This window comes from Castanea sativa, chromosome 9, assembly GCF_040712315.1.
Source record: "Castanea sativa cultivar Marrone di Chiusa Pesio chromosome 9, ASM4071231v1".
Lineage (NCBI taxonomy): Eukaryota > Viridiplantae > Streptophyta > Magnoliopsida > Fagales > Fagaceae > Castanea > Castanea sativa.
Window position 1 is genome coordinate 41,493,954 of NC_134021.1, and position 22,639 is coordinate 41,516,592.

Below are 22,639 nucleotides of genomic sequence, written 5' to 3' on the forward strand. Positions count from 1 at the left end.
TTATTAAACATTGGATTGCCCAATTCTATTGACCAATAAATAGCTTTCTTCTCTTTCTTTCGTGCTGTTTGGTCTGCATTTCCATGCCACTTTCAAGGAAAAAAAGAGTATTCCAATTTTTTAGAGATTAAATTTATATGTTAAATTATTCGTAAAATGTGGTAGAGAGTACTATTATTTCAATTGATTTATTTTGATATGATTGGCCATCTTAGTGGGACATACATCATGGTGGTTAATCATCTTCATTTGGTGCTGAACAGGCAACCTAATAACAACCCAAAGATAATAAAAAATAAATAAATAACAACAACCTAAAGATAATCAAGTACTATTTATTTAATACTTATAACAATGTGTTACTTCTTCTTATGCAATAGTTGAAAGTATTTATTTAAAAAAAATTTAATTGATTTACACACAAAAACCAGAAACTAAGGAGCAACCCGTTTTTGTTGTTATAATATATCTACATATATACACACACTTATTTAAAGTAATTTGTAGAAGACATTCAGGGTAGTGAGTAGTGACGACTCTAGAAAACTTTCTTTAAAAAAAAAAAAATGAAATCATTGCATAATAGTCTCATTATCAGTGCTGTAAGCTACATTCCTTTCAAAATTTTAGTTAAATAAAAAAACAAATCAGGCCTTTTCTTTTTGTTCGTAAAGGCCTAATATATTACTAAGGAGACCAAGGTTTATGGACAAAATTTAATTACAAACTTAGTTATAGCCTAATACTACAACTTTTACTAAACAAATTAACATGATTACATACTTTGAAAATCTAACTATTAAATTGCATGTTATTTATGTTCTTAAATAACATGTCAAATTTCATGTTAATAAAATGTTATTTACTATTTGATCCGTAAACTTATTTTTCATGTATAAATTTAGAGTACAAAAACTCAAAATTTAAACCTTTGATTGATAACATAGTTATTAATCTTTGATCTTCTTGAAATTTTGCAGGTATGAATGATATAAGAAAAAAAAAAAAAGTAAACCAATAGTGGATTTGTTAAAATTCACATTCAATAAAAAAAAATATTGAGTAGAATTGTAACTAGTTTACAAGGCTACAATCGAGTTTGTTGACAAACTTTATCCGAAGTTTAATTATGTTGGGCCTAAAAAAATTTAAGGTGATCACAATTTTTTTTTAAAGAATAAAAAAAATCATAAAATTTATATATAATAATTATTTTTTTCTAAGTCGGAGTGGTCCTGTGACCACCCTGGGCACAACATGGAGTTGCCCCTAATTCAGGCTAAAAAAGCCATTTGAAAACAAAATGATTATGGAAATCCTTATTTTTCAGTATAAGTTTTGTTCTTTATTATTGGAATCAAAATATTTCAAAATTTATAGGTTTATTTTAAACAATAATTTTAAAAAAAAATTCAAATTAACTGAGGAGCAATGATTTAATAAAAAAAAAGGATAAATTAGTACAAATTTTCTTTAAAAAAATAAATTAGTACAATGGTTACTATGCATAAAAACATTTATAAAAATGCAAAAATGGCTTTATAAAAAATAATACCCTATCCTAAAGGTTCAAAAACTACATCAATTCTCTATCATTCCAAATTATTAATCTACTTCAAACATTCAATTTTATCTTTAATGTATTATCTTTGAAATAAAAATATCATTTTTTTCCAAAATTACCATTTTTAATTTAAACAAAACAAATGAAAAATGAGTATTCTTTTTTTTAGTAAAGTAATATATAAGTGAGAATAATTATGAAGATTGTGGTCATTGAAATTGAAAGTAGACAATATTTTAAGATACTTTTAATATATATATATATATATATATATATATAAGTTACATTTTTTTTATAGAGTTTCAACCTATGACGTTCGCTCCTAATAATTGCTTTTATCATCTAAATCAGAATAATGAACAAACAAAATCATATTAAATATAATAAATAAATATATAATCATTCAATTATTTTCAGGATTCTATTCATGGGCTATCCAAAAAAAAAAAAAAAATAGTAATAAGTATTACATTATAGCATCTTGTATTCTTTGTAATACTTATTCTCATTTCTATGTAATTATCGTTACAGTCTACCAAACGTGCTGTAAAGTTGTTAAACTTGATTTAGTGTTGTCCTATAGGCAAAGAATTTCTTTTATGGGTCATGCACAAATTTTTTTAAAAATTTATCTCCATCATAGTTTGCCATATGGAGCTTTTTGTGATTATTTTATGAGCATATACTCCATGTTATTATTATAAAAAAAAAAAAAAAATACATTGGCAATGACACACTTGGTCTAATGGCACCTCCTTAACTTGAGAGGAAGGAGAGGAGTTTGGGACTTTGAGTGGTGAAAAAAAAAAAAGGATACATTAGTATAAAAGAGTAACATATTTTTTTATTTTATTGTTTTTTTTTTTTTAGGAAATTTCAACTTATGACGTTTATTCCTGATGATAATTCTTTATTATCGAACTAGATACCAATTGATTTTTGGTGTAGGTGGGAATTGAAACCCATATCTCTTATTCAACCATCAGAGACTTTACTAATTAAGTTAACTGTATTGCTAAAACAAAACGGATTAAGCATAGAAAGTGAAAATGTCACAAAATAAAGTAGAAAGGACTCCATATATTGATCACAATAGTATTGATCTCAGTGTTTTAGCCCTCTCCCTTAATTTATTATAAATTAATGTGAAGCAAGACAATGATTTCATTAAAAGAAAGGCACATATTTTTCCATCAAATAACTGAAACATAGAGGTCAACTGTGATTAAATTCTTCAAAAAAAAAAAACTTACCAAAGGCCAAATATAGTAGCTATGCAAATTGGGTAGCGATGTATGCATTGACACTTACTGCAGTTTGGCTAGTCAAGAGCATATCTTCCGTTATAGCAGCAGTAGGTGAATCAGAAGGGAGCCCATTTTCGCAATTGTAAGCTAGAGTTGTCAACTGGCCTAACTCAGTGATGTTCTTGTACTTTCTCTGCTCTGACAACAGGTAAGCCGCTTTGAGCTTGTCTTGCATATCATTGTAAAGCGTCACACAATTGGAAAAATCATTTTTGAGAGACGGATTGGTAGTGTTGTCCCGAAATTGTGTAAAACTCTGGTTATTGTCACTAGCTTGTTTCATTGTTAGCTCAAGTGATATTAATGAGAGTGTGGGGAGGTCTGCCGAGCTAGTACGCGGATCGCTTGTTAATATACCCTCACAGATTTCTTGGTTTTGAGTTTGGGAGCAAATGGTGGCCAGGACAGCAGGGGTGACACCACAAGAGGAAGAGATGAGAAGAGAAAGAGATGCTACAAAGAGAGTAACAGTAGAGAATAATGGAAAGCAGCCCATTCTTGGTTAATGCATTGTAAATCTAATTCCTTTAATTTGAAGGTGATCAGAAAGATATATATAAAAGCTGAAGAAAGGAGACTTGACAACCAGACCCTATCTAAAGGCCTGTTTTGAACTTCAAGAACATGTGTTATGCATGAGTCAATAATTTATGTTGATCTATTTAAATATAAGTGAAACAATAATAAACTATCAATAGCATCATTACGATTTGAGTGATTGGGATTAAATTACGCCTTAGCAATAGGGCTGATTGGAAGCCCATATCTGAATAATAATTAATAATAGCATAAGAAATTAGTCAATAATCTATGCAATTAAAAGTTTTCATGTGGGGGTGTTTTCATGGGTTGTTGAAAAAAGCTGAAACAATGGGTGACATATGGGGTGTTTCTATTGGCAGGAAAAGTTTTAGACTAACTCATCTCCTTTTTGCAGATGACAGACTTTTTTTTTTTGCATAATAAAAGAAAATGAGTGCCAGAAGCTTTTGGAGGTCTTAGCCACGTATGAAAGTCCATCGGGTAAGTAGATAAATAGAACGAAGACCACTCTCATTTTTAGCAAGTCAACATCACCAGATTTGCAGGATACAATCAAAGAAGCTCTTGGGGTGAGGTTGGTCCAACAATAGGAAAATATTTAGGTCTACTATCATTTATTGGCCAAAAAAAAGAAAGAAAGTTTTGACAACATTAAATAGAGGGTGTGGAAGAAGCTGTAAGGATGGGAGGGTAAGTTATTATCTCAAGCAGGCTAAGAGATTTTAATAAAAGCAATGACCTAAGCGTTACCTACTTATACGATGTCATGCTTCAAATTTCCTAGGGTTTGTGCCATGATTTAGAAGCTCTAATCCGGAAATTCTTTTGAGGGCAAAGAGGGGAAGGCCGAAAGATACACTGGAAGATTTATGCAAAACAAAGACACAAGGTGGAATGGGGTTCAAAGATCTTTCAAGGTTTAACAATGCACTCTTGGCAAAACAAACATAGCGTCTCTTGCATAATAAAAACTCGTTCTGTTGAATTTTTAATGCAAAAATTTTCCCTAACTGCACAATCATGGAAGCCACAAACTCGAGTTCAGCCTATTATGCGGAAGAGTATTCTTAGGGGCAAAGAAGTCATCAAAAGAGGAGCAGTTTGCGGATAGGTGATGGACGATCAACTGCAATTTGGGGGCGGGAGTCATTGGCTTCCAGTAAGACACTCTCCCAAAATTTTATCACCATGTATAGGAGGTCTAGCCGATGCCAAGCTGAGTGCTTTAATTGACCAAGAGCACAAAACCTAGAAAGAAGAAGTTATAGATGCCAACCTGTTGAGTTTCGAAGCTACCATGATAAAATTTTTAAAATAAAATTCCATTATGCCACATGGATCAGCCCGATACACTCACCTAGACATTCAACCCCACGAGGGAATACTCAGTTAAGTCGGGCTACAAATTCTTGATTAGGTGATATTGGATGGCAAGACATACAGTACTTTGCCTCTTGTTTCTTAAAAATACATTAGTCTTATATTCGTAGGCATTGTAACACAGTAGCTCATTCTTTAGCAAGATGAGAAATTTTAATTTCTCAAATGCAAGTTTGGATGGAAGATGTACCAATAGATATTATTTATGTACTACAGGTTGATCTTAATGGCCTCCCTTAAATGATAAGTTCTGTTTTTTTTTTTTAAATAAAAAATCATATTATAACCAGATAATAATATTTTTGGTTAAATTACTAATTTAGTCCTCCAATTATTTTTAGTCTAACTATTAATTGTGCCATTTAGTCCTACAATCTCTTTCCCCCCCCCCCCCCCCCTTTTTATACCGATAATTCAATTGTTATAATAAAAACAAGAATGGAGAATTTGAACTATAATTTTTTTTATAAATAAAATTAGGTAAGGCTTTTAGCTAGTCCTTCCTTTAGACATCAAAATTTTATAATTTGTTACACTACCTTGTGACCTTATGATTTATTTCTTACAAATTTTGTGTGTACACTTCCATTTAATTTTTAATAAAAATTAATAATTTAAATTGACTTCACTTTGCATTATATTATAAGATTTTAACATATGCTCTTAATTTTTTCAAATTTTAAATAAAGAGGAGGTTTACATACATAAAAATGTACTTAATTTTGAAAGTTGATGAACTAAATTGACATAATTAATATTTGGGAGATCAAATTAAAATTCATTACATAGTTGAAGGATTAAACCAATAATTTACTTATTTTGTGTTTCTCAACCAAAACAAAAAAGAAAGTAATTTAACCTAATGTTTTCAATTCAATGAAGTTCAATTTAATTTTTTCTTTTCTCCACTTTCGAGCATGTCATTATTATTATTATAGAATTCTAGTTTGTCATATAAACAATACAAAAACAAAATCAGTCCAAAAATAAGGTAAAATATTATTTTGATCCCAAAATTTATCAAAAGTTTTTTTTTTTGTATTTAAACTTTAAAATGTTGTTTTTCATCATTAAACTCTATAAATTTTTTTTTATAGTAATTTAGACTTTAGAGACAAAAATAGGAATGGAAAAGTAACTTTTTTCCAATAGTTTAGGGGAGAAAAACAAACTTTTGATAAAATTTAAAGATCAAAATAATATTTTACCAAAATAAAAATAGAAATAAGTATTAAATATTTGAATGAAGTTTTGAATTTGCTTTTGAATAGAATATTTAAAAAAAATGAAAAAAAAAAATCCCAACTATAATTTAACAACAAAAAGAAGAATAAAAATGAAGAAAGAAAGAAAGAACGAGAGCTAACGACAAAAAACGGCTCATAGATTCGTTCCATTCAGGAGTTGCTTTCAGTTTCAAACTTTTCTTTCCCTTCTTTCACTTCCAAGTTCCAAATCTCTCTCTTTCTCTCATTCTCTTTCTTTCTCATTCATTTTCACATCCAAAAAAACCCACTATATGTCTACGTATATCATATAAACAAACGTGTATATATTTTTATTTATATATATATGCACCAAGCTCTCTCTCTCTCTCTGACTCTCTCTCTCCGCAGAGCAAGGTTTCATGGCGGGTCTCAGACCCACCTCTTCTTCTTCATCTTTATCATTAGCTTCTTCTTCTTCTTCTTCTTCTTCACAGTCCTTCGCGTCTCGCCTCGTCTTGCTCCTCACACTTCTCTCTTTCACCCTCGCTGGCTTCGCTTTCATTCTCCAATGGCGGGGCGGACTCAACGACCCCATTACCCGTTGGTCTCCGGACCACCACGAGTTCCCCGGAATGGCCATTTCCGGGTCCGGACCCTCCCACCCTTCTCGCTCCGATTGTGTCGATCTTCTCGGCCAGAGTCGCTCGCCGGCGTTTCCTTATTACAGGGATTGGAGTTTCGGGTTCGGGTCGGATCTGAAGCCAAAGGTTCGATATTGGTTCATGGGTTTTGGTTCTTGGGGTTTGTTTTTTGGTGGGTGTGTTTTGGTTTTTTGGATCTGTGATGGTTTGAGAGATAAATGTGTGATTTTTATTGGAATGAGAATGGATTTTGGATATGAATTATATGGGATATTGTTCATTGATGATCAAATTTTTTAAATTTTTTTTTCATTAGGAGATTAGTGTTGTTGTGTTTTGATTCAAACCCATTAGAGCTTTAGTTTTTGTTTGATCATTTCTATTTAAGGTTTTCATAAATATGCTTTATTTATTTTTAATTTTGTTTGATTAATCTTGAACATGTCAGGGAGTAACAAAGGTTTTGACTTTTGATAGAATAGAATAGCAAAAAAGAATACAGGTGGCCAACAGTGACTAATATGTTGAGGAAACCATAGCCGATCCCAAAAAATTTGGGACTGTTGACTAGTAAGGCGTGGTTGTTATTGTCGTTGTTTGCTTGATTAATCTTGGAAAGATTAGCTATAAATACAAGCTCTGATGGAGAAGGTGCTTGGTGTTTTGACATTCAGGTTGACTTTGATTATTTTCTGAATTGATATGGAAGTTATCTATTGAACCTCTTTGATACTTGTCGATCATTTATATAGTGAGATATTGATTGTTATTGATCCATAAGCCCTTTGAATTCTTCCGTTTGTTTTGTTGTGGCCTTTTAGTCTGTTTGATGGCCAATTTTAATTATTTCATGGATTCTTCCATTTGATCATAATCTATATTAGCAATTTGAAATCTTGTTTTGGATCTATTTTGAATAATTGGTGGTAGGAAATAATGCTAATTTTGACATATATTTGATATGGGGAATTATGGATCACTTTGTGACATCTTCTTTCTGCAATTTGCTGTATGCCAGATATGTATTACGACGAGCACTTCTGCTAATCTAGAGCAGATTTTGCCATGGATCTTTTATCATAAAGTTATTGGAGTTTCAAACTTTTTCCTTTTTGTGGAAGGGAAGGCTGCCTCTGCAAATGTGACTAAAGTCTTAGAATCAATTCCAGTGAGTCTTAAGTTCTTCATTCCTCTGTTACATTTTACTACTCAATACCTCCTTGTATTTTGGTTGCTGCACATTGTGTCAATTTAATTCCCTTCTTGTTTTTAATTTCCTAAATTTTCCTTGTTATGGACTTAACATATCTTGTTCAGGGGGTGAAAGTTATATACAGAACCAGAGAATTAGAGGAGCAGCAAGCTAAAAGGTTTGTACATTATCCATTAAAATTATATAGTAGTGTGTGTGTGTTTGTCTAGGAAATACTCTAATTGAATAGTTTATTGCTATCAGAATAGCATTGGTGCAGGACAATTAATAGAAAAATAAAAGAACAAGAAAGGTAAAGGATAAATCTAAGAATCAGCACTTAGGTCACTTGGAATCAGCACCAAGCTAAACCCTTAAGAATCAGCACCTAAGGAGCCTTAGGAGTCAGCACCTAACAACTAGAAAAAATCTTCAATCTGAATTTCATTAATCAGATCTATTCTCCAAATACAAATAAACTAGACTCTTATATAGAGCTAGAACTGGAAAATAAAGAGATAAAGATAACAACATACCAAAACTAATCCTAATTGAACTCAAATACTAATCCCTATCCAAATAAAAGTCAACAATTATTCAATTTCCTATAAGATAAATATAAAAATCTGAAAATATAAATTCTAAAATAATTTTGGTTTTGCTCCTGCACCATACTCCTTTGGTTGGAGGAAACCTGACCTTGAGTTATAAAGTGTTGAATGATGAAAACTCTGGCACATAACACTTGCTGCAGTTGAGGAATTGACTTTGGGAGCATTGAAAATAGAGAAACCTTTTATTCCACCTCATGAAACTTGGCTGGAAACTTTTCTGGAATCACAAAGTCGATGTGAGGCATTGGAACATCAACCTCTTCGACTTTATCAAACTGTAGATCTGCATGCACCATGGATGATTCTTCAAGTATAGAGGCTTCTTGTTGTTTAGACTCTGTAGTAGACTCTTCTGGTTGCATGAACATTGAAACTTCGGTTGACACTCGCGCTTCTTTGATGTTACTTGATTTTCCTTCTTTGAGTAGTCAAGTCTTGAACAACCTTCATTTGATTAGCCAAGTCTTCAATAGTTTTCATTAGATTTCCTAAGTCTTGGTGTATGACAGATACTCCATGAGAAGGTTGTTGTAGATCCTTATGAAAATATTGTGGGAAATATACTATACAAAGATCTTCTTTCATTCTTTCCCAAGTAATTTGAGATCAATGGCATCTAAAGTGAAGGCTTTCATAATGATTTCAATACTCTAAAGCTCTACCAGCAACTCTTGTTTTGGCGTACCACATCTTTTGTTTGTCATTTGATAAATGCACTTGTGCAAAGAATTGTTGATTGTTCCACCTCAAATATCCAACATTTGAAAATCAATGGTCTTGATTTTTATACCCATAAAAAATAGGTGGTTGGACTGCTACCATTGTGCCCTAAAATGATAAATCTCTAAAAAAAATAAGAACCTGAGCTTGCACACTTGAGTTGTACTTGAGCATTACACTTCATGCTGATGTGCTGTATGGCTTGGGCCTGGCACTACAGAACGTTAAAGGGAAGTCACTGGTTGGGTTTAAGCTTTCAATATGGCGGGTCAGATCTTGTCTCATTTATGTGGAACTTTGAAAGACCAGTGAGATCTGACCAAAATTTCAAGTACTGGATACAACCAGTCGAAATGGCGGCAATGGGGGGGGGGGGGGCGCGTGCAAAGAGGTCCAGTGGTGACACAATGAAGATCTTCTGGCAGTTTACAGCGTCGCAGTGGAGTACACGTGAGCAGATGATGGTGGAGTAGAAGGAGCAGCTCTATTTGTGAGATTGGGCAGCTGGGTGGCAGGATTTCCAGATCTGCGTTTTTTTTTTTTTGTGGCTGATGGTGGCAGATTGTTTTAACACAGTAATTTGGGTTTTGACAGTCAGATCAGCACCAAAGTTAAACCCTTAGGAATCAACACCTAAGGTGTTAGGAGTCAGCACCTAACAACTAAAAAAAATCTCCAATCTAAATTTCAATAATCACATCTATTCTCCAAATACAAATAAACTAGACTCTTATATAGAGCTAGAACTGGAAAATAAAGAGATAAAGATAACAACATACTAAAACTAATCCTAATTGAACTCAAATACTAATCCCTATTTAATCTCACATCTAATCCCTATCCAAATAAAAGTTGACAGTTATTCAATTTCCTATAAGATAAATATAAAAATTATAAATTCTAAAATAATTTTGGTTTTGTTCCCGCATCATACTCCGTTGGTTGGAGAAAACCCCGACCTTGAGTTATAAAGTGTTGAATGATCAAAACTCTAGCACATAACACTTGCTGCAGTTGAGGAATTGACTTTGGGAGCATTGAAAATAGATAAACCTTTTATTGCACCTCATGAAACTTGGCTGGATCGTATACCTTTTGCTGCACATAACCTTTTGCTCCTGCATCGTATACCTTCTAGTTTTAATATTGAAGTTATGTTACTTTAAGGTCTATGTTCATTGCTATCCTGTCTAATTGCTTTAACGTTGTGAAAGTTTATTCTTTTGTACATGTTATTAACTTCAATGAATCTGATTATTTATGCTCAATTTCCTCTCTCTGTGGTGATTATATAATTAGCCGAATATGGAATGAAACTTGGTTGGCCAGCTTCTTCTACAAGCCATGTAACTATGAGTTGTTTGTGAAGCAATCTCTCAATATGGAAATGGCAATTGTCATGGCAAGGGTATGTATACTTTTTTTTTCATCTGTTGCATGACATGATTAGTATATTTTCGTTATATAATAAAATGTCTAATATTATTTTTTACAATTTTAGGAGGCTGGAATGGATTGGATTTTCCATCTTGACACTGATGAACTAATACATCCAGCAGGAACTAGGGAGTACTCTTTGAGACAATTGCTGTCTGACATTCCTGGAAATGTTGATATGGTTATCTTTCCAAATTATGTGAGTGAAAAAGATTTATTTAAATGTAAAATTTTATTTGATATGGTAAATAATATTGCTTTTTTATGATGGCATATGTTTTGTTTCAGGAGAGCAGTGTTGAACGAGATGATATTAAGGAACCTTTCAGTGAGGTATATTCTCTTTGGTCTTCACTTGACTTAGCTAGGATTTCAGTAATAGATTTGACTGATTTGGTTTAAAAGTTAGCAACATTCTTACTGATTAAGTTGTAATATTGAATTCTTTGTATTATGGACTATCTCTTTAGACAATTCTCAATCTTTTTCAATACAAGTAGATTGTGTTTGGGAAAGTCCAAGATGCATAATTTGTTTCAAGTAGAACTTGTCAAGGTTGCTTTGAGGGAAAATAATTTTTGGACAAGTAATGAAATATTTACTAGACTGCCTTTTAGATCTGATATTGAATTTCCTAGTCCTACTTTTTAGTTTTCCAAATAGGTCCTTAGTACATGCTTAACACACATGCGGACATAAGACATGCTTGCAGGGCATGTCCATGCAAATGGAGGTCTATTATGGGACACTTTTGTACTGCAATTATTTTAACCTAGATTGGATATGACTAATTATTTTTGTTTGTAGCTATATATTACTTAGGAAGTTTTTGGATTTTGGTCAGTGAGAAAGTTACGCAGGTTGAAGCACTTCACTATTATGCAATCTGCTTTATATTTTTTACGTAGCTTAGTTTTGAAGAATCTATGGGCAGGGAACTTACAAGTTATTATGCTCTAGTATAAAATGTCTCAAGATCACATACCTTTTTAGTTTTTATTATATTTTAAGTAATAAGTTTTATTTTTTAGAGGAGAAGTCTATGCTCAGGATTATGAACACAAAATATTTTATAAAACTAAAGAAGTATTTGTTATGGAATGAATGGAAGTGTTGTAAAAAGCTTGCCTTTGGCCTCCCTTTTGTAGAAAGTCTAAGCATTGCTATCTTATAATTAGAACTTACGGGACCTACTTTTTTGGGACTAGCACTAGCTCATGATCATTTTTTCTATCTTTTATTCTAATATCTAAAATTATTGGGCCCCACTTAAGTGGGAGCACACTAGGTAATGGCCTTTTTGCTATCTGCTAATCAAATATATGAATTGTACACAATATTGGGTTCTGTCTCTTTACATATGATTTACTTGGTCCAATGGCCCCTCCTTGGCAATGGAAACAACGAACCATTATCTTCCAAGTATTTCAAGGCTCTCCTGTGGCCATGTGAGGGTTTTGCCTGTGCACGTTTTAGGATTTGCACCATTTTTGATTTGTTGAGAAATTCTATTCATTTGAAACATGTTTCTAGATTCTGCATGATGATTACTCTACTGTGATTAGAATAGCTTCACTGTCAGTTTTGGCATATTGCATAATCAAGTTTTAGTGCTGAGATAGATAGATTAATTGTTGAAGCTCTTCAATTACTAATCAAAAAAAAAAAGTTTGTTCAAGATTTACAATTGACTCAGTGTTCCCATCATAATTGTCAAATGCATTTTGATTTTAATTGCAACACATGCACTGATACACGTTGCTATTAACCTGTGTCAGTTATCTTATGTTGGTATAGGTCTCAATGTTCAAGAAGAACTATGATCATCTTCCAAAAGAGGTATATTTTGGCAATTACAAAGACGCAACTCGTGGTAACCCAAACTACTTTTTGACCTATGGAAATGGGAAATCAGCTGCTCGGATTCAAGATCATCTTCGTCCCAATGGTGCACACAGATGGCACAACTACATGAAGTCCCCAAAGTATGTTAATTCTGTCTTTTTTTTATAAATCTTTTTTTTTTTGGTTGCTCTTTTGGGGAGAGGAGAGGGGAGATGAGTCAAACCTGTGACATGGGGACTGGGGATGGGGCGTAGGTGCCAATTGAGTTACAAGCCCATTGGCATTGATTCTGTCATGTTTCAGAAATTTAATGTGCATGCATTTCACCATCAATGTTTCAAAGGTTTGTGCATGTGTGCACTAAGACTTACTATTGATATGCTAGTTCTTGTGAAGGTTCAATATAGCATGTAAAATATTATCATACATGAGCTCCTTGGAATCTTGGTAATTATGTTTACCTAGTACCTACATGATATTGGTTTTTTTCTTACCCTCAAATTCTTTCTTTTTAAGTGTTGAAAATTATGGTTAAATTGGTAAGGTTTTTTTTTTTCCTTGTACAACCACTTATGTTTCCTTTTCATTCTTTTTATAGTGAGATCAAATTAGATGAGGCTGCTGTTCTACATTACACATACCCTAAATTTTCTGATTTAACTTCAAGACGTGACCGGTGTGGCTGCAAGCCTACAAAGGAAGATGTTAAAAGATGCTTCATGCTGGAGTTTGACAGAGCTGTGAGTTCTGATTCCTTCACTATGCTGGTCTTCCACCCCTTCCCCCCCCCCCAGTGGCCAAAAAAAAAAAATCATCTTTTAAATTGCAAGAGTGCCATCTTAGTTTTGTGCTCCTCCTACTTAAATTATTTTTCCTTTTGGCACTTCATATATTGCCATCCATCTTTTGCCAGACATCTTATTCTTGATTTACATATAATGTGTATAAATTTCTTTTGATGATATCTGTGGTTATTTTTAAAAGTCATTACATTTCATGCTTAGGTGCAAATTTAAATCCAATAATTTATCTGAGGCAACACAATGGGGCATCTCAATTCAATCATATTAAGCTGGGCTGTCCCTTCATTTTGTTTTTTTACTTTATGCATGGTGAATGCCTGTACTTATGCTTATTATTTTACTGAATTATCAATGAGATGAGACAGAAATACACTGCCTCAGGATTCATAGGAAGGAAAGTGTGATACTAAGGGATAAATACAGTCTCTCTCTCTCTCTCTCTCTCTCTCTCTCTCATTATAGTTGGAGATTCTTGCGGGATAGATACTAGGCTCTTTATCTCATTCTGTGGTTGGAGATGAAAGTTCTTGTTTGATTTTCATTTTTTCTCTTTGGATTTTTTTTCCCTTTTTATCTTTAATTTTTTGTTCTTATGGTAAGTGGTAACTTATCAGAAACTCTTGTGGTAACCAATGTTTTTTTTGATAAGTAATTGGTGACCAATGTCTTAAAATTAATGTAACACACACCTTGTAGATGGCATGTAGTTTGGAGAGCTGGTTTTGTTACCCTTGAAACCAAGTGAACCAAAATCACCACCTTGACATTATGATAAGTAGACACAGGTCTATGGATCCCAAGTACATTTTGTCAACACATGATTAAGGTTGGGAGCTGTGTTTCAGCAGTGAACCATTATTTATTTCCATATTGTTTGGCTCCATAAATGAAACAGTTCTATTGTAAATCCAAAAGGCAATTTTTGATGATCATCATTATAGATATGATGCCTTTCTATCATTTCCAAGTTTTTTTTTATTTCCCCCTTATTTTTCTCTTTTGGTCCACTTTTTGTAAGGCTTATCTGCAACGAGCCTCTTTTATGTAGATGTTTCCTTTTAGAAGGTGATCTGGTTTGTGTTATCACACACATCTGGGTAGTGCACGTGAGGTCTCCAGCTAAAGTCAACATTGTGGTTGGTTAAGGAAAATTAAAAAATTAAAAAGGAAGAGATTTTTTGGTATTAATGTGTATGTGTGGTGTGTGTGTGTGTGTGAGAGAGAGAGAGAGAGAGAGAGAGGATCTACAATATGTGAATCTAGAATATTTATTTCAAATTCCCGTTGCTACCTAAAGGCCTTAATGTCATTATAATTTAATTTTTTAGTTAAATATTTTAGTGCAAACACATTCTCATCTTGCTTACTGCTGTCCTATTTTTCCTATGCAGGCATTCATAATTGCTTCCACTGCAACAGAGGAGGAAATGCTGCGCTGGTATGAGGAATTCTACAAACTTTTCCATTCATGATTTCCAAATGGAGTTCATCTCTATATACTAGAGGCCTTTTTTTTTTTTTTTTTTTTTTTTTTTTTTTTTTTTTTTTGCTGAATATACTAGAGGCCTTTGGTGTCCAGTTTTTTGTGCTTTAAAAAATGCCCCGACATTTTCTTAACATTGTTCCTATCAAAAAATAGTAAATACGTAAAATAAGCGATATTCATAATATGTTGAGGATTTATAGTCAACCTCAAAATTTTGGGAATAAGGTTTGGATGTTGTTGTGATATCCACAGCTCTGAAATCTCAAAAATAACTATTCAATATGATATAATTTTTTATTATTAAGAAATAGGAACTAAGGCCATATATTGTGGTTAAAATAGTCAAGTGAAACGAAATTGAAATCTTTAATTTTAGCCATATTTCTCTCTTATACAGCTATGTAATCCAAAAAAGATAAGATTGAAGGTGGTTTAGAATATCCAGAATGTTACATTACACCCTTACACCACGTTTTGAAATTCAAACTCCAGGAAAAAATTGTTCAAGTTTAGGTTCTAAAAATGTTGACTTTAAAACAAAAGAAAGAAAAAGACCAATCACTCTCGGAGCACATGCAACGATGCTAGTACAAATATTAATTTTCCTAGGATTTTGCACAGTGCAAGTTACATTCTAGGGTGCAATTGGATATCCCACAGAAATTGAACTACTTCATTGTGATTTTAGCATTTACTGTGGGAATGATTGTTGTGAATGAAACTTTCATTGGGAAGGATGACCCGTGTTTAGAATTTGAATGAGACTCACTTTTCTTGGGTTTTCTTGTTCCCAAAATGACCTATTACAACCCACATTAGTAATCAGATAAGAAGGGGTTGTATTATAAATGAGATATGTACTATTCCTTGGATTTGTATCCTTTAAGTTTTTGCTTCTCACTGGTATTACATTTTTGCTTTAGGTACAATGAACGCATTGTGTGGACTGACAAAGAACTAAACTTAAAACTTATGAGGAAGGGTATCTTGACTCGCGTTCATGCTCCTAGTGTGAGTTCAATTGCCTTCATATCTAATGTCTTTAAAGGCATGGTATTTTATATTCTTTGAACCTATGCATGGCTGTTGGATATTGTCGAATTTCTAATTTTTTTTCTCTTCAGGTCATTATTCAAAGTCTGAGGGAATCTGGTGTTTTTAGCACCACAATAGCATCAGCTATGAAAACGAGTGTTTCAAAGGAAAGTTTCTTAAAATCTGTTGAGAGTAGCAACTCTTCTAGGGTACTATCATCTGGAGTTATTTCTTCAAGAAAGATTGGTAACAGCAGAGAGACCCAAACAAATGGAAGAAAGGTCTTGGAAATCACAGAATTTGATTCTCACCCCTTGGCTATCCCACCCTTATCTCCTCCTGGCCTGCATGATTTTCACATTGATACTTAAATTTTTTTGACATTGACTATGACCCATCCCTCCTTGCCATAGACAGCTTCCTGTTTGGAGATTTTGAATATTTTTCTGAGAAGATAACAGAAGAGAATGAGAGAAAGCTGTTGGCTATTCTGAGGCACTTCATTGTTCAGTTTTATGGGGTTCTTTCATCATTACCCAAGCGCTGGTGTACATTTCAGGTTTAGATTATAGGTTTTACAGAGTGATAGGTGTAGAGCGGATTTCGATTGCAGATTCTTGATTTTCTTACAGCTTGACCATGTATGTAACCATTGGCTGCCCGAGGTTGTAATCTGAAATAATAGGCCGCAAATTTGTTTGTCAATACACATTGAAGGGGGTGACATTAGAATATTCTTTCCCCAGTCATAATACTGAGATGGCTGCTCAATAAACATGGCTGATTGCCATTGATTTTCTCCATTTAGTTAAAATAGAAAAGCCTTCTGTGGATTTATTGATTTGATGTTGGGTTTAATGGCTGTAATAATGATGGCAGCAGCAGACAAATAGACAATATGGGACAGCGAAAGGAGTAAAAAAGAATGGAAAGGAATGTTTGATTCCCATTCCTCTTTTTGGGAAACTTTTAAGGCTATAGCTCCATGCATCCCACATTTCTCTGTTTGAGGAGGTGGTATTATTTGTTATTGCTGAATGCATCATCCCTCTCACATGGCGTGGGTAATTGGGTCTCTCATTTGTGAGGTCAAAATCAAATTAAACCCCCAGTATTCTAATTTGAAAATTTTAACCCCTGAAATTTTAGAAATGGGCAAATTGTTGTTAGTTAAGTGATGGTAAATTCCATCATGTGCACTGTAGTGCTAACTAACAAAAATGTAGCAAAATGACCAATTTGGCCATTTTCATAACATTAGGATTAAAATTTAACGATTAGTGTCTTGGTCTGTTGATAAAAAGTAATCATCGTGAAGCGGATGTTATATGTAGAAGTTCTATTTTAATATATGTATGTGTGTGTGTGTGTGTGTGTGTATATATATATATATATAATTTTGGTCATTTGTGTAACTTTAGGATTAAAATTTCAAATTAAAACAATATGAGGTTAGCTTGATTTTCACCCAAAGTTCGACGATTTTTTTTTCTATTTAAAAATAAATAAATAAATAAAGGAAAAGCAAAATTCTAGGTGGGGGTAAAGAAGTTAGAATAGTTTATCGAACCAGGTGTAGTGGTGGTTTATAAGAACACCTAAGTATATTAAATCTTGTGATTAATTAAATTATTTCGAACAAGTCACGTTGCTATTTTTTTATTATTAATAATTTGATAGTTAGGGAAGGGGGATTTAAACTATAGATATCAAAAGCATCAAGAGATGCTAAACAGTTGAGTTATAAGACTTTTTTTTTAATTTTTAATTATGAAAGTTATAAGGCTCTTGATAAGTCACATCACTATTAAGTATGTTATGCGATTAAAAATACATAGATTTTTAAATTGTCTTGCAATGGATTGGACGAGTGTTTCTCTTAACTTATTTTTGAAAAAAAGTTTTATTTTAATTTAAACTTTATTTGATAATGATTGTAATTTATTTTTTTACAATTTTTTTTTTAAATATCATATCATATATATTATATTAAAGTTGAAGCACAATTATATTCCAAATTAGTTTCTAAACGTTGTCTAATTTTGTGCTACATGTTCAAATGTTTTCTTTAATTTTGGTGTTAAGTGATTGATTCATAATGCTCAGCATTGAAGTTGAGATGATCATCTAAGTAAGACTACCTCATCATCACTATTGTTGAATATGTCCATGCATAAACAAGTTACAAACTAGTGTTAAAATTATTTTAGGTCATTTTTTTAAAACAAGTTGAAAGGAATTTGTATCCTCATCACCCAAATACAACATGTTTTATCATGCATTTTCTCCCTAATAATGGTCCACATCCAATATTTTGAAGCAAGTCCAGATTATCTACCATTAGAAGTTTCTTTAACATAAATCATAAGAGACAAATGTTACATTGAACAGAGGAGAGAGGGAGAGTCAATTCAAAACTCAAATTATCTACTGAACATGAATCCATGGAATGATTAATACAAAAGAATCTCCAACATTGACGTGGCAAAATATTTCTTAATTGCTTGGTAATTTTTTGCCTTGGCTAATTAGAGAGATACATCTTCCCCCTAAGTATGAGAGTTGCAGAAATCTTCATCCCACTTCCCACAAATGATGACCTTACATTAGTTAGACGATGAATACAAGGACCTCTCTCTGGCAATCACTTGAATTTCAAACAGTGGCTAAGAAGTTCTTAACGTGGCTGTAGGCCTGAGGCTTGTCAAATTTTTTTGATCCCTTCTCTGCCAGATTTTCCAATTATACCACACTCCGGGAGCATCTAAGTATTTTCCCACTCATAGGTCATAGCTTCATAAATAAGATCCCTCCTTCCATGGTATTTCCGGGCTTATCGCGTCTTTAAAAGCTTTAGCCTTAGACATCTTGATCCTATCTTCCATGGATTTCCGGGCTTATCACGCCTGGCTATATCTATACAGTGTGTAGCTTATATTGTGCTCCAGAAGAAAGAGATGGAAGTATCAATGCTGAAAGTGAAAGGACGAGAGAGAGAATTCAGTAAATTTTGTTGTTGCCATTATGTAGTGGAATTGAAATCAATGTGTCTGATTTGATAAAAGAAGCTATATACTATTAGCACTAAATTAATGTGTTCACAAGTTGTGGATCCTGGTTAAAAAATTATAAATTTTTTGTAGTTCTCTAATATCAACAGTCTAAATATGACATACAGAGATAGAGAATGATAAAGAAATTCCTAAACACAGTTTTGTGCTTACCCTCAAGCATTTATCAAATATAAGTATATAGCCAAAAAATAAAAGGTCTGATCATTAGGACCAAGAAGCTAGTAAATGGTAAACAAATAGATTCGCTTTAAAAATAGAAGTAAAATAAGAAATACTAGGAATGCTCATTGTTCTGATGAATAGATTTATTCTAACTTTCTAAGACCTGTCATCTCAAAATCAAGCGCATGATAGTAGGTATGTTCAATGAATAGAAATAATTGGATCAAAGACACTCATAATGGCTGTAACAGCAAGATAATAGTTTCATTTTTCAGTCTACAAAGAATTATATCAGTGCCTATCACAAGACCGAATGTCCAAACTTAACAAAAGATAAAAAAAGATTGCTACTTAAAAGGGCTCAAATTAATATGTATGCATTCGTGTCCAAAAAGAGAGAATTAGATTGACAAAAACAAATTGATTAAAAAGCCTTCCATAATCCATACAGCTTAAAGATTGAGGAACGCAAGTTTTTTTTTTTTACCCATATTATACAGATTTATTACTTTTGGGTTTGAGATAAGGTTTAGCATTTAAATAGTGTGTTTTTTTATTGAATAAATATGTTATTCCCCATATAGATTAGGCACACAAGGCACAAATAACAGGCCCAGAGATTAACTATTCAAGTTAACAAATGCTATTTCCTTTCTCACTTCTAAATTGGGCCCCAAGATTTACTATGTCAACACTGTTGGACCAACCCCTGCATTGAAGATTATATGTTTGTAAAAGCTCCTTATTTTTCAACTAGTGGATTATAAATAATCACATATAAATGGTAAGCAAGCTGAAAAACATGAGACAAAGAATTGATATGCAGATATAATATAATACATTAGAGCTAACATTAATAAGAGGACTTTGGAGCAGGACATACCACCCCGAGTGACTTCGGCTGCTAAATGGATGTGCGTTTCTACACTGACACCTGCTTATCTTTGTCTGATTACTGCAAGGATTAATCATACACCAATTTTTTGGAAAAGTGAGATTTTGGGCCGGGCATAGCAGTCCTAGTAATAACATTAGCAAAAAAATAAATTAAAAAGTATATGTTTGTTTTCTTAATTATTAGAGAATACTTACAATTCAACCGTATGTTTAATTTTTATTGAAATACAAATATCTTTTGGTAAATCATTGATCCGATTTGACAATCCAATAATCTCTTTTGAGATTATATTCATGTTTGATTTTTGAAGGGATTGATAAATAGGATGATTGGATGGGATTGGCAATGGGTGATAGGAGATAAATGAGTATTTGGAGATGGATGAAGCCATAGTAAAGGCATTAGAAATTGAGAATTGAGATGAGTAGGTAGGGCTAGCAAGAAGGGTATTTATACCCCCAGGACATATACTCAAAAGTAAAAGCGTGACACACAAATAATGTTAACTTTGGAAACTTATTCCAATATTTGTTGCAATTTTGGAAACAAAATAAGTGGCAGTTTATTGCATTACAATTAGCTACCGAATAAAAAAGCCCCACTCTTCTCAAAAAAGAAAAAAGAAAAAGGCGTCTCTGATTTTCATGCTAGACATGCCTTACATGCCATTTTATGATCAATGTAATTTGATTGTCCAAAAATGACCATCCATATATTCCATCAGTTTAATTTCTTACCAAAGCTAAAAAATGCATGCATGTTAGTTTTTACTTTCCCCCCATGTATAGCATATTTGTAATCTCTTGCCTGTCAGATTATGATTTTCACATAACAACCTTATTCTAACCTCATTCAAATTATGATTGTCTGTCAAATTATGTTCCACCAAACGTTGAATGAATCAGTACTTCAGGCTGATTTGCAAAGCCTCCCTTAATAATATGAGCTGAATTTCTTCTCCAAAAAAAAAAAAAACCTGTAATTTGTAATTTATTTTGCCAATTTAGAGATATAAATCGTGCCAATATAGATAATGAAAATGCTTGATAATAGCTTGTCTTCTAAAATATTCTTTGAGTACAACCTAAAGCTACTTCTCATACTAATTAGACGATAAAATATGTGAGTGTCTCAAAACCTAACTACAATTTGGATTTTACGACAATAGCCCTCATACTATGAATCTCAAGAGTTTTTAGGATAACTCCACTATAAAGTTTCTAAATATTCAATCACTTTGAAATAAATAGATCGGATTTTGCCAAACTATCAACATTTAAACAAACGTTTGCTATTACTATTTTTTTAGTATTTATTGAAATTAATAATGAGGAGTCAAAATCCATTCTTCTTAATTCATAGTTCTCCTACCGCGTACCTTTGATGTGATAGTCACTCCACAGACACAAGTTCTTGTGGGATGGGGGTAGGAGGACAAGAATCGGGGTTCAAATCTCCAATAGAGTATTTTACACACATATATACTTAAATTAAATTAGAGTATGATTTCTATCTCAATTTTTAAAAATAAAAAAATAAAAAAATCAGTCCCCATAGCCAATTGAATAGAATAGAGGTTGTCTTCGATTGCTTAAAAATGACAACATGATCAATTGGTTAGCAGAATAAATTTATTGATAAATTTGATTAACTTGTCAAAATTGGAATCACACTTATTAACCCACCTGAATTCGAAAGATATAGATAAAGGATATTTGGATCCATAAAAAAGGGCCAACCAATACCCAACTCAGTAATTAGGTTGACATGTAGGCCACATGGATAAGCCCGTTTTCTTTTTCTTTTTCTTTTGCTTTCTTTGAAAAAACAAACTCGATTTCTTTAGTTCTAGACTTTTTTTAGAAGGCCTTTATTTTAGACTTGGGGTAATACTTAGTAATTAACTTATATAACAATTCATTTGACCCATTTCTTTCACATTTATAAATTCTTACTTCAATTGTTTCTCCATTGCACTAATATGATGATCTCTCTCCCTCTAAACGTTATCTTTTAGCATTGAACCCAAAACCCTCCTCTCTTCCTACAATTCTTCGCTTTAGTCAACAAGTGATGTCAATGATATTACAAATTTTACAATATTAACTTTACAAACTATGTTGGTTTCTTTTAAACATGGAACAAAAAATGTAGCAAAATGACCAATTAGGTCATTTTTATAACATTAGGATCAAAATTTTGGCAAAATTGATTAGTGTCTTGGTTTGCTGATAAAAAGTATCATCATAAAGAGAATCCTATATGTTGAAATTCTATTTATATATATAATTTTGGTCTCTTATGTAACTTTAGGATTAAAATTTCAAATTAAAACAATATGAACTTTTAGCTTGATTTTCACCCAAAGTTCAACGATTTTTTTTTTATTTATTCAAAAAGAAAAAAAAAAAGGAAAAACAAAATTCAAGGCGCATGTAAAGAAGTTAGAATAGTTTATTGAACTAGGTTTTCTTTCAAATCAAATTAGAGGTTATGTGGTGTAGTGGTGGTTTATAAGAACACCTAAGTATATTAAATCTTATGATTAATTAAATTATTTCAAACAAGTCACGTTGCTATTTTCTTTAAATAATTTGAGAGTTACAGAAGGGGAATTTAAACCATAGATGTCAAAGACATCAAGAGATGCTAAGAAGTTGAGTTATAAGACATTTAAAAAAAAAAACTATGGGAATTATAAGGCTCTTGATAAGTCACATCATTATTAAG

The 22,639-nt window shown here is 32.4% G+C and overlaps 2 protein-coding genes across 2 annotated transcripts; one reads left to right on the forward strand and one right to left on the reverse strand.

Annotated features, from left to right (window-relative positions):
* Positions 1-2,836: 2,836 nt before the first annotated feature.
* On the reverse strand, positions 2,837-3,371 carry LOC142609236 (uncharacterized). The gene has a single exon (XM_075780829.1). The coding sequence runs from the start codon at positions 3,365-3,367 to the stop codon at positions 2,837-2,839; it is 531 nt and encodes a 176-aa protein (XP_075636944.1). The 5' UTR covers positions 3,368-3,371.
* A 2,897-nt stretch (positions 3,372-6,268) lies between these two features.
* On the forward strand, positions 6,269-16,619 carry LOC142611161 (glycosyltransferase-like At2g41451). Its single transcript, XM_075783212.1, has 11 exons — positions 6,269-6,769; positions 7,662-7,811; positions 7,961-8,013; positions 10,469-10,577; positions 10,671-10,805; positions 10,895-10,939; positions 12,404-12,591; positions 13,050-13,191; positions 14,646-14,692; positions 15,664-15,751; positions 15,865-16,619. Exons 1-11 carry the CDS (start codon positions 6,422-6,424, stop codon positions 16,144-16,146), a joined length of 1,587 nt encoding a protein of 528 aa, XP_075639327.1. The 5' UTR covers positions 6,269-6,421; the 3' UTR covers positions 16,147-16,619.
* Positions 16,620-22,639: the final 6,020 nt, after the last annotated feature.

Excerpts from the sequence above, each read along its gene's own strand:
- LOC142611161 (XM_075783212.1), top strand. The coding sequence starts at position 6,422 with ATGGCGGGTCTCAGACCCACCTCTTCTTCTTCATCTTTATCATTAGCT. Across the intron at positions 6,770-7,661 it reads GGTCGGATCTGAAGCCAAAG|ATATGTATTACGACGAGCAC; the intron begins GTTCGATATTGG and ends GCTGTATGCCAG. Across the intron at positions 10,578-10,670 it reads TGGCAATTGTCATGGCAAGG|GAGGCTGGAATGGATTGGAT; the intron begins GTATGTATACTT and ends TTACAATTTTAG.
- LOC142609236 (XM_075780829.1), bottom strand. The coding sequence starts at position 3,367 with ATGGGCTGCTTTCCATTATTCTCTACTGTTACTCTCTTTGTAGCATCT.